The sequence below is a fragment of the Pongo abelii genome, chromosome 6, assembly GCF_028885655.2.
Source record: "Pongo abelii isolate AG06213 chromosome 6, NHGRI_mPonAbe1-v2.0_pri, whole genome shotgun sequence".
NCBI classification, from domain to species: Eukaryota; Metazoa; Chordata; class Mammalia; order Primates; family Hominidae; genus Pongo; species Pongo abelii.
Genome location: NC_071991.2, coordinates 27,218,208 through 27,230,971, shown reverse-complemented (window position 1 = coordinate 27,230,971; position 12,764 = coordinate 27,218,208). Strand labels below are relative to the sequence as shown.

At 39.6% G+C, this 12,764-nt stretch overlaps 2 protein-coding genes across 2 annotated transcripts in view; both read left to right on the top strand.

Moving 5' to 3' along the window:
* Positions 1 to 1,338: 1,338 nt before the first annotated feature.
* Positions 1,339 to 12,764, top strand: part of LOC100436015 (zinc finger protein 736) — a 308,914-nt gene continuing 297,488 nt past the window's right edge. Inside the window, exon 1 of the mRNA XM_054560532.1 lies at positions 1,339 to 1,425. Coding sequence (XP_054416507.1) covers positions 1,423 to 1,425 — 3 coding nt within the window. The 5' untranslated portion in view covers positions 1,339 to 1,422. The remainder of the gene's footprint in view (positions 1,426 to 12,764) is intronic.
* LOC100437891 (putative zinc finger protein 727) overlaps positions 1,495 to 12,764 on the top strand; it is a 33,341-nt gene continuing 22,071 nt past the window's right edge. Inside the window, exon 1 of the mRNA XM_054560106.1 lies at positions 1,495 to 1,771. Coding sequence (XP_054416081.1) covers positions 1,495 to 1,771 — 277 coding nt within the window. The remainder of the gene's footprint in view (positions 1,772 to 12,764) is intronic.

Below are 12,764 nucleotides of genomic sequence, written 5' to 3'. Positions count from 1 at the left end.
GGACCCTGCCTTTTTGCTGCTTTAGCCTCGTCTGGCCTCTCTGTAGTTTCTTCTCTAGGGTGGCCAGCATGGATGTCTTCACCTGCCAGAGTCAAAGAAAAGGTCAGTGATACTATGCTCCCTTCACCCAGTTATGCCCAGTTACACTGACCTGGTATCCTGGATAACTGGTGTGAGTAAGCTGGTCCAATGCTCCTGCCATCTCCAGTAAGCTCTGATTCTAGATTCACTCCCTGCTGCAACCCTCTGTATGTGGAACCTTGGGCATGCAGCCAGGCCTCCCTGAGACTGTTTTCTCAACTTGAAAGTGTGATGGGAACCACCTACGTCACTGGGCCTTGTGAGGACTCCGTTATATGTAGCTGTCACCATTGTTCTCATCATCTCAGGAAGAGCCAGGCACAAGCACTCTCAAAGTTCTTTTCTCCTTTGAAGCTCATCATTAGCCCCTCTCAGGCTCATCATCCCTACATTTTTTGGATAAGAAAACAGAGGCCCAAAGAGGGCAGTGACTTGCCCAGGGCCCTAGAGAAGAGGCCAGCTTCTTCCCACACCTGGAGGCCCTGACCTAGCTGGCTTTAACCCGCAGCCCAGCACTATCCCTGACTAGGGTCCCATCTTGGTTCTCTATGCTTGTTTAGGTCCTCAGGCAGGCTCAGCTTTGGTGGGAAAGAGACACGGTGTCTTGGGAGGCCTGGGCGAGTGGCACCTCTAACCAATCTGCTAGGCCCTCACCTCTCAGTCTCACTGAGACACTCCATTAATTGGAAGCAGACCCAAAATTGCTTCACAGACCAAAGGTGATAATTGTCTGCAGCCAGCTGGAGCAGCTGCATCTCCTGGAGGACTTTGATCTCCTGCAACTAAAGGGAAAGAAAGGATGCTGAGACAGGGCCTGCAGCATACACGTAACTATAATTCAGAAATTGATAGACACACACAGGTAAATATAATCAGAAAGTGATATAATCTTATATGCAACGTTAAATACAAATGTCCCTCAGGCAGGGCCAGGCCCCCAACACAAGGAGAAATCTCTGCCTGAACATGCTGCAGGCAAAAACCTGTCACTCTTTCCTCTTCCGCCCAGTGTCTCATTACATCTCCTGTCGATCAGGGTCTAAATGTGTGGGGCGGAGAACCCCAGCCAATCAGTGGTGCTGAGAACCCCAGCCAATCAGTGGTGCTAGCGTGAAAACTGCCCAATCAGGTGCGCAGCTAGAGAGGAAGAGGCGGGCTCTTCAATATGGCAAGGCGTTTGTCTCCTAGCGCCCAGGCCCTGAGTCCGGTACCCGTCTGTACTATTCCATCTCTTCCGCTCCACTAGCTCCTCGGTGACTCTACCATAGCCCTTGTTATCGTGTGACCTGCAGGTACTGGGAGATCCATAGGGAGGAAGGCGCAACATCCGGAGGCTGGGAAATGGTGAGTGCGCGGAGGGGGTGTCCCGAGAAGGAGAAAGAGGCTGTTTGAATCTGGCCGGAACTGGCTGCGATGGGATCCTGGCCTCGCGGTCGGCTCGGGAGCAGCTCCGAGTCCCCGTGGGCACAGTTCAGTCCTCACTTCCTCCGTCGCAGATTAGGAGCTGAGCCAGCAGCCAAAACCCGAGCGTCTTGTTTTGTCCATAAACACGAATTTCTCTCCAGCCCAGAGCCTTTTTGGGCACTCTGTGTCGCAATCCCGAGTCTCCTCCAGATTGTGCGGGGACGATGGGAAGGTCATAAGACGAGAATCCTCATTCAGGGTCTGGAGTTCCTCCGTGGAAGAAGCAGTGGGCCTTGGGGTCCCCAATTCCTCCTTTCTCCTTTTAAAAATTGTGGCTTATTTTATTTATTTATTTTGGAAACAGTGTCTCACTCTGTGCCCAGGCTAAAGTGCAGTGGCAAGATTTCGGCTCACTGCAGCCTCCACCTCCTGGGCTCAGATGATTCTCCCACCCCAGCCCCCCAAGTAGCTAGGACTAGAGAGACATGCACCGCCACCTCGCCTGGTTTTGTGGTTTTGTTTTTTATTTGTTTGTTTTGTAGAGACGGGTTTTTGCCATGTTGCTCAGGCTGGTCTGGAACTCCAGAGCTCAGGTGATCCGCCCCCCTCGGGCCTCCTAAAGTGCCGGGATTGCATGCATGAGCCACTGTAGCCTAAATTGAGGCATCTTTAGGATATAGTTTCGAAGTGTTTTCCGGCCCAACTCTGCTATTTAAATGTAATACCCCATGTTGGAGGTGGGGCCTGGTGGAAGGTGATTGGATTATGGGCGCGAATTTCTCATGAATAGTTTAGCACCATTCCTCTTGGTATTGACCTCTCGATAGTGAGTGAGTTCCCTGAAGTTCTTATTTAAAAGTGTATAGCAACCCCCTTGCCTTCTTTTCAAGCTCCTGCTTCACCTTCCACCAGGATGTTAAGCTTCCTGGGTGGGGCCCCAGGAAGCAGATGCTGGTGTTATGCTTTCTGTACAGCCTGTGGAACCATGAGCCAGTTAATCCTCTTTCTTATAAATTACCCAGTCTGAGGCATTTATAGTAATGCCAGAACCGATTAATACAAACAGTTTATTTGCACAAACAGCAATTTATGAATCAGAGAACACCCAACTATGGTTTGTTTGGGGGCTCAAAGGAGAGACTTGGAACAAAAGGCTTTTGTAAGAGGTATGAGGAAACAAACCAGATTCAATATTTGATTGGTTACAGTTATGTATTGCATTTGCACCCATCCGGTGGAAATGTCCTGGTTATGTACTTAGAGCTTTATTGGCAGCTTGTGGTTGGTTAAGCCTAAGTTTTGTGTTTTTTTTTCTCAAAGTTAGTAATTTGCAAGAAATTCCTTCGACGTAGTTAGGTTTCCTTAGGCAGCATCCCAGAGCATCATGGCCATTTCAGCCTAATTGCCAGCTATTTAGTTATTTTAATGCTCTACAGGGTCGTTGGTTTTGTCTGCAATTTTCAAATGTTTGGCAAGCAGGGTCTCAAATCCAAAACTTCTCCCATCCTAACTGTTATAGGGACTGTAGAAAATTCTACATTTCCAATTTCTTTCCCACATTCTCCAATGCCAACTATCCCTGTCTAAATCACATTATCAACTATTAGTCCTTTATTTAATTTCAAAACGGACTTGGCATTTTAATTGTTTATTTTTGTTTAAGAGAGCAGTAGGTGGCTCTTTTTAATATATTCGTCTGTTCGTGAACATTTCACATGACAGGAAAGCAAAGCAAAGAGCAATCACCTGACACTCTGCGCATCTCCTCTCATCTTCTCTAGGCACACGCGGCTTCCCAGAATGTCTTTGGAACCTTTGCAGGGTGATGTGTCCTCAGCCACTCTCCTGTATTTTCCTGATACCAGGTATTACAACTTTCTGGGGATGATCCAAGATACCCACAAGAACCATGTCTCTTGGAGTGTCTAGCAAACATCAGCCCCTGGGTCATCTCCTTTCAGAGAAGAGCCTGAGGTATTGGGTGGAGCCTCTCAGGGGAGCAGCTGGATGCCCTCGTGCTGAGAGCAGTTTCCTGATATACCCTTCGTCTAAAAAGCTAACTGCTTTAACATTAAGATTTTTTCCCTGTCAACCCTAGCTTTTGTTTCTGCAGACACATTGGTGGTCAACCAATCAGGTGCTGGTATTGAGGGGAAAAGGCACAAATGCATCTTGCCCTCTGGTTTCTCTCAGGCTTGTGAAGGAGAATAACTGTCCCAAAGTACAGGAAAGACCCACCCTAGTGAGGGAGTGTATAAATTTGCAAAGCAAAATACACGTCCGCCACACAGGGGGCAAGTGCAGTGTCTTTTAGGAGAGTGAAGATCAAGTACTTTAGTGAGCAGAATGGGGGTGGGACAATCTCTCAAGTGATTGACACGTGAGTCTAATACATCTGTGTTCCAGTCAGCACTGCTTCTCCCTGTGTTTGTCATCTTCAATATATATGTTCACTTATTTCAACTTCAGTTTTTCATTAATTGTATGATGGACTTTATCATTAGAGCTTGAAAGATTTTAAAAAACCACAAATGTTTTCTAAGAGAAAAGAGGTAGATTTCAGAAAAAAAAGTAGTTTATATTCCATTGGTTAAAAATTCTCATTTACCTTTTATGTATTGCACAGTGAATGTAGTAAGATTCTGAGGTCTGTTCTATTTAGCATGATTTCAAACAGAATCCCACGGCTTAGCTTTGGGAATGCTACCTGGGAAAAGACAGAGGAAATGTCTCTCTCATGATGCCTACAGAAAAATAAATACATTTCTACAAGAAAGTGTGGTAGATAAACACGTAAATTACAAAACATTCATGAAAACATCAGTTTCTGTCTTGTGCAGAGTGGAGAATTTGTGGCAGTGGGCAACTCATTTTTTAGAAAAATTTCTACTTCATAGGAAATATTTATGTGTACACAATAAAAAGGTATTTGCCACTATACATACATATCTTTGCTCAGGTAATAAGTAACCTAAAGCAATATGATTGTCTAGTATAATTGTAGCCAGTAAATCAGTAGCTTTTTTTTTTCAAGCCGCAATGGATGCAACAATTTTATCAGTAATTCTTTCTAAGCTTATAAAAATATTTTAAATCATATGTTCATGGGAGGTGACACCTCACCAAGGCAAAAGCATTTTTTCCAATAAAATGCATGAAGGTGTTCTTTGAAAGCCAGGCAGATAATTAGCAGATTTTTTTCAAATAGAATCTTCATCTAAAACAGATTGGTGGCCAAGGCTGCAGAAAGTTAGAGAGAATTTGTCCAGTGCTGGGTTTTTGCAGAGCTATGTATGGAGAGGGCGGTGACCAAATATTCTAAAAGATATTGGCCTTCAATTTAGTGGCACAGGTATTGGCCAAGAAAATCTAATATGGTTCCTTCCAACAAATTTGAAGTAAATCTTTTTCTTCATAAAAATCTTGTTTAAAAAAGAAAATCAAATTTTATTCTTGTATTATTATATTATTAAAGCTAATTTTAAGAAAACCTTATAAACAGATGTATTCAATCTCAGTCAGCTGACCATACAAGATTTCTAGAAACATTTTATAACCCCTTAACATTTTCTTTATTCTCTTTCTCCAACTTTCTATGTCCATTGAGTTTACCTCATTTTCTTTATCTTTTATTCTTTCAATTTTATGTATTCTTTAACCTCTAAACCCAGCAAAATTGCCTTCTCTTTAAGAAAAACCACATCCTCTTGTCTCTTTCTAAAATAATTTTTTTCACCAAGAAACACATCTTATTTTCCTTGCACACTCTGTATGTAAAATTGTTTCTCTCCTTAACAATAGTTTTAGTTATTATATCTTAGCCAGAATTTTAATTTTTAGTAATCTGAATATATAGTGAAAGCCTGAGAAGTAAGCAGTTTTAACTATTAGTCATGTAGTAAACATTTAGAAATATTTTATAATTTTTAGAAACATAGGATTTTAAATGGAAACATTTTTAATGTGGAATAGGACATACTTACTAACAGATCTAAATATCTTTTGTTTCTGTGAAGAAACCAAAAATATCTTTTGTTTCTGTGAAGAAACCAAAAATATTTAGCTTAAACTTAATATTTAAAAATTAATATCTTAGCATTTTATCTTATTTAGAGATAATCTAGATGTTTAATGAATAGCCATTATTTAATGTAGGTTAGCAACAATCTAAGATTATAGTTTCCATAAAGATTTGAGAAACTGTTTAAACACATTACAAAACAATTAGTATTGTAAGTTTTAAGCTTTTGTCCCATTTACATCTGTTTTATTTATTTATTCTTAATTATTTTTGTAAAATCTCATGAAACATTAGACTAATACACTCATCTGAAGTTAAACTTTCTATTATCCATTTTTGTATTACTGTGTTGGACAAGTTATAAAAGCAATAAACTTTCTACATATATATATTTTTCTATATATACATATTTTGCTGAGAAGTCAGAAGACACTGTTTTTTATTAAATCAACAAACAAGTCATATTTGCCAAAAGATTTACTCAATTCACATATTCTTGAAAAATATTTAGGATTTTTTTTAATTCATGAAAACTTATTTATCTTTAATTCAGTACCATGTAGATAATATACAAACACATTTATAGACATACACATATATGTAGACACAAAATATAACTTACTCATGTTTGTATCTAACAGCCCTAGAGAGGGAGTTCATTGTAAAAGGGAGTAGAGCTTCAGGCCCCAAAAAAACCTGTTTACCCACAACTTCCGGGGCTTCATGAGGAAAAACAGGTACCCTGCCAAAGAAGGAGAAGCCTGTGGCGCTCTATCTGTGTTCTTCAAGGGGTCTCAGGCTGCTAGAAGTTTCCTTTAGGTGTCCTCCTTAGTGACAAAAGGTTTTAAGTGGAAGATGAGAAAGATAGAAGTAAATGGAAGAATTAATTCTAGATGAGACAGTTTGAGAAGATTTTGTTTTCCAAACAGCCAGTAAAGTTTTACATTATCCTTGGCAAAAATCATGTCAGCAAGAGAAGAAACAGGCACATAGAGATACCAGTTTAGGGAGAGAGAAATTCAGTTGACAAAAGACCTTATATGAAAAAACCATAGGCCTCAAATTTATGTATGTATAATATGTGTGTGTATGTATGTGTATGTATGTATATGTGTGTGTGTGTGTGTGTATGTATATATAGCCTGATTGTCAATTTTAAATAAATGGACTTTTGACTGTAGAGCTTTTAAATTTTTTAAATTTAGATTTTACCCAGGTAAATAGAAAACATTTCTTTACTTTTTCTTTCTAAAATTTACATCAAGAAGAAATTTTGGAGATGGGACATTTTTGTTTATTGGAGGTATAGGGTGATCACTATTTAAAGCTGTATTTAAAATATTTAAAACTATTTAATATTTGAACATTTATCTTTGGAATTTTTGAGTAAATAGTTTTCTTTTTTCCAAACCACAGTATACAGTTTTATTTAGTCCCGGAGAGGAGACTAAACAAACAAAGCAACAAAAGTTTCTATTACACTCTAAACATAAACTGAAATTTTAAGTTGAAGGCATATCTGAACTAGTGACTAAAAACCAACACATTCATGAGGCCAAATCCAAGAAATCCTGTATGGCTTTAAAACTTCAGAGAAAGAACAAAAAAAATTGTAGCTCTGGTATAATCAAAACTTCTCCTAAGCACAGCTTACCGCAAATGGAGTACAATCTGTATTTTCAGGCCATATTTTCTAGTATCTCAGCTTCTCAGCTTACCATCTGCCCACAAAGGCCAGACAGAAGATTTTAAGAAATGGTTGGTAAAACAGGAGGAAAAAAGCTGTCTATGGGAGTAGACAAGTTTACAAATGTATACTCCAAAAGGTCAAGAGTAATAATAAAATAATAAAAACAAATACATTATTAATTAATTATTATGTGGGTAATGTTTTTTGCCTAAGCTAGAGATATTCACTGAGATAAAATTTTGAGGTTTGGTCTAAAAAACTTCAATTTTTTTTTTTTCCCAATTTGATCTCAGCTGGAATGCTATTTTGCTAATTCTCTGGATGTTAACATTTCAAATACATGGTAAGATTTACGTCTCCTAGAGACTGAGAAAAGACTGGAAAAAGTTAAAGTATGTATCGTAAATCCTCCAGCAAAGTCAAACAGACAGTTTGAACATTTAAAAGGTTTTTTTGAGGAAGTAAAAGAGCCCTCTTAAAATGTACTTTGAAATCTCTTACTAGAATTTAGCCAGGCAAAACAGAAAGAAGGCCTTTCATTAAATTTCATTCTAAAACCTGCCTTTTCCAATTGTGCATGGAAAGATATTAATTTAGAAATGTCAAAAGACCTTCATTTTTGTCATTACATTTTGGGGTCATCTGAAGTCATGTCAGTCTATTTACCCAGGCATTTGCAAGGTGAAGCTCCATAGGTATTATACATAAGTTCAGCTTATGTTTCTAAGGGATGTTACCTAGAAGGAAAGGCATGGTTTTGATGATCAGTTTTCCATAATTTAGAAACTTTTCAAAGGTGATCATGGCCAGAGCAGTGTACCAGGTCTAAGTGTGCTGTGTATGAGCATCACTCCTCAAGGTGTCACCCAAGAATTGCTGATTATAGTGCTGGGTGAGCAATGCTTATGTTTACCTTCCAGCTTAGCTGAAAGTCTCTGCAGGTGTTTTTCTTTTGGGAAGACCCTGTGAGACTGGTACACATCACTGAAACTCATCCTAACACCTCCAGATAGTGAATAGGTCTCATGAGATCTGATGGTTTTTTAAACAGGAGTTCCCCTGCACAAGTTCTCTCTCTTTTTTTTTTTTTTTTTTTTTTGCCTGCTGCCATCCACATAAGATATGACTTGCTCCTTCTTGCCTTCCACCATGATTGTGAGGCCTCCCCAGCCTGAGTGCGCAGGCAGAAGTTTGATGCAGGGGTGTGGCCCTCCTCGTGGAGAACATCTGCTAGAGCAGTCCAGGAGGGAAATGTGGGGTCAGAGCCCCCACACAAAGTCCCTACTGGGGCACTGCCTAGTGAAGCTGCAAGAAGAGGGCTAGTGCCCTCCAGACCCCAGAATGGTAAATCCACTGCAGCTTGCACCGTGCACCTGGAAAAGCTGCAGACACCGGATGCCAGCCTATGAAAGCAGCCAGGAGGGGGGCTATACCCTGCAAAGCCACAGGGGCGGAGCTGCCCAAGGCCATGGAAGCTCACTTCTTGCATCAGTGTGACCTGGATGTGAGACATGAAGTCAAAGGTGATCATTTTGGAGCTTTAAGATTTGACTGTCCTGCTGGATTTCAAACTTACGTGAGACCTGTAGCCCCTTTGTTTTGGCCAATTTCTCCCATTTGAAGTGGCTGTATTTACCCAGTGCCTTTACCCCCATTGTATCTAGGAAGTAACTAACTTGCTTTTTGATTTTACAGGCTCATAGGCAGAAGGGACTTGCCTTGTCTTGGATGAGACTTTGGACTGTGGACTTTTAAGTTAACGCTGAAATTAGTTGAGACTCTGGGAGACTGTTGAGAAGGCATGATTGATTTTGAAATGTGAAGATACGAGATTTAGGAAGGGCACGGGGCAGAATGATAGGGTTTGACTGTGTCCCCACCCAAATCTCATCTGGAATTCCCACATGTAGGAGGGACCTGGTGGGAGGTAATTGAATCATGGGAGCAAGTCTTTCCCATGCTGTTCTCCTGATAGCGAATAAGTCTCATGAGATCTGATAGGTTTGTGTTTGTTGTTGTTGTTGTTGTTTCTTTGGAGACAGAATCTCACTCTGTCCCCCAGGCTGGAGTGCAGTGGCATAATCTTGGCTCACTGCAACCTCCGCCTCCTGGGTTGAAGTGATTCTCCTGCCTCAGCTTCGTGAGTAGCCAAGATTACAGGTGTGTGCCATTATGCCCAGGTAAATTTTGTATTTTTAGTAGAGATGGGGTTTCACCATGTTGGTCAGGCTGGTCTCGAACTCCTGACCTTGTGATCCGCCCACCTCAGCCTCCCAAAGTGCTAGGATTGCAGGCGTGAGCCACTGCACCCGGCCGAGATTGATAGTTTTAAAAAGAGAAGTTCCCCTCCACACGCTTTTTTTTTGTTTTGCCTGCCGCCATCCATGTAAGATGTCACTCATTCCTCCTTGCATTCCGCCATAATTGTGAGGCCTCCCCAGCCATGTGGAACTGTTAAGTCCCATTAAACCTTTTTCTTTTGTAAATTGCCCAGTCTCAGATATGTCTTACCCGCAGCATGAAAACACACTAATACACAGAGTGGGCGGGACATGACTGCTTCCTCATTCCTGTGTCTCTGGGCCTAATAATTTAGAGGTTACTCACATTAATCAGATAAAAAAGTTGTATCCGATTTCTCATTGTTAATAGATTATGTGTATCCAGCACAGGGGTGGAAGCAGTAGGGGGAGAAGGCTGTTCTGGAACACCCATCTGGGCATAAATACCCTAACCATGAGCTGCCAGGCTCTGTGGGGCAGGCACAGATGTACAGCAGGAATTAGTATATGCAGAGGCTCTCTCAGTAAGTAGCTGTTTTGGGCTGGCTTCTGCTTGCAACGAAAGCCATGCCCTGGGTGCAAGGGTGGCCTTCTCTCAATGCGCACCCATATCTGAAAGCACACCTCAGTTTCTGGTTGGACTATGCAGTGAAAGAAAAGCTCATCTTCAGGTTTGTCTTCCAAAGGAGAGAAAGATGAGGTTGCTTAGAACCTCAGGAATTAAACTTGCTGGGGTAGAGACCAATATATGTTTCTCACCACAATCACATTCTCACATTGACACAGCTGTTTACAATATGCTATGACCGAGGCTCCCTACAAGCACACAAAGGTCTCTCTCTTCTATCTTAATAGCTGCTGAGTGTTCTAATATAGATGGTGGCATGAGACTATAAACCCTTTGCCCTATGAATAAACATAGCTGCTCTGTCTGTTATTTTGCTATGACAAATAAGGTCACAGGGAATAACCTCAGAAATATTTGTTTAATGTTTGTAAAGCTCTGTTGCACAGTATAGTCGTAGAATTGAGTTTCCAGGCTTCAAAGTTAATGCTTAGGTATTTTGTATATTCTCTTCTAATTTGATTGCAGAAGATTGTCTGTTTTTTACAACATCACTGAATATTGTGGAATTTTTTATAACAGAGGTAAAAATAGGTATCTCTGTAGTCTTAGTGTACATTTCCATTTTTATGATATTATTTTCAAATTTATGAGCCAACTGCCTTTATTCATCAACTTTTTGTCTATTGTGTTAAATACCTAAAATTGTGTTAAAATTGATGTCTCTAGGATGTTACAAAAATTTTTAGGTGATTTTTGTGTCTTTTAAGGTCTTTTAAGGTTGTTCTTTTATATGTTTTACATATCTCTTTAAAATTTTCTCCTAGATGTATTTATTGTAGCTTTGGTAATGTCATTTTTTCCCCCTCATTAGATTTGCTAAATTTTCACTGGTTTTCTATATGAAAATTATTAAAAATAATATTGTGGTAAAATATGCATAACATAGAATATATTATTTTAATCCATTATTAAGTGTACATAGGCCGGGTGCGGTGGCTCAGGCCTGTAATCCCAGCACTTTGGGAGGCTGAGGTTCACGGATCACAAGGTCAGGAGTTTGAGACCACCCTGGCCAGTATGGTGAAACTCTGTATCTACTAAAAAATAGAAAGATTAGCTGGACTTGGTGGTGTGCACCTGTAGTCTCAGCTACTCAGGAGGCTAAGGCAGGAGAATCACTTGAACCCAGGAGCCAGAGGTTGCAGTGGGCCAAGATCACGCCACTGCACTCCAGCCTGGCAACGGAGTGAGACTTCGTTTCAAAAAAAAAAAAAGTGTACATAAAGTGACAATAAAGTACATTCACACTGTTTTGCAACCATAACCACCATTGATGTTCATAATTCTTTTTGTCTTGCAAAGTTGAAACTATATATTTCCCATTGTCCACTGTCTTATAACCACCATTCTACTTTCCTTCTCTCTGAATTCTACCATTCTCAGTCAGTTATGTAAGTGGAGTCATACAGTATTTGTTCTTTTGGAATTGGCTTGTTTCAGTTAGCATACTGTCCTCAAGGTTCAGCATGTGTCAAATTTATTTTCCCCTTTAAGGGTTAATAATATTTCATTGCATGTAAATACCACATTTTGTTTATTCATTGCTGAAGACGTGGGTTGCTTCCAGCTTTTGGCTATTGTGAATAGTGCTGCCATAAACACAAGCATACGAATATTTCTTCAATCCCCTGCTTTTAATTCTTTTGGATATATATTTAGTAATGAAATAGCTGGATCATATAATTCTATGTTCTAAGTAGAAGAATGTTCATTTTGTTTGTTTTTTTCAAGAAATGTCCACATTGTTTTTATAGTGGCTGCACCATTTTACATTTGTACCAGGAGTTAAAAAGCATTCTAATTTCTCCCTCTTCTTTACACCACTTGCTCTTTTAGGGATTATGTTGTTTTTTGTGTAATAGCCATTGTCATGTGTGTAAAGTGGTATTTCAATATGATAGAGCATTGATTTTTATATTTATTTTATAAGCAGGTTTATTTTATATCCTGCCACTGTGCTAAATCTTGATATTTGTTGAATCTCTTGGGTTGCTAGGTATATTGATATCATCTACAAGTAGAAATTATGTTTTTATTTTTTTCCTTTGGGAATCATGTTTGATAATGCTGTGTACGATATGCCAGGCACTATTCTAAGAAGTGCTAAGATAGTAACTCATGACATCAAAATAGTGTGAGCAGGAGAGAAGATATAGACATTTCTAAAACTATGGCTGAGAATGTGACAAAAGACATCTAATAGAGAAGAAAGTTGGTTTTAAAAACAGCCTGAAATTTATCCCAACAATTAAAAAGTCAACTTACATAAGTTACACAGACTCTTTGTGTCTCACAGCTCTCATTTGTGAAACAGGAATAATAACATATTATTTAACTTATTGTTGAGTATGTTAAGAGGCAGTAATATCCTGACTTGAAAATCAAAATACTTATTAGTGTAGTTAACTGAGTAACAGTAATAAGAACATGTCAATTATTGGAATAGATTATAGTTTATTTAGTAGGAGCATCAACATTTTTCATCCTACAAAAAATGTACATCTTTCTGTTTACTCTTTACAAAACTACTTAGTCACTCTCGATGAATTACTAGAACCTCCTAATTCTTAGTAAGGCCTTTCTAGGGCCACCTAAACTTAGTCCTCAACCACACTGTTTATCAAGATTCCCTTCTTTAGCTCCTTCTTTTTTTCCTTA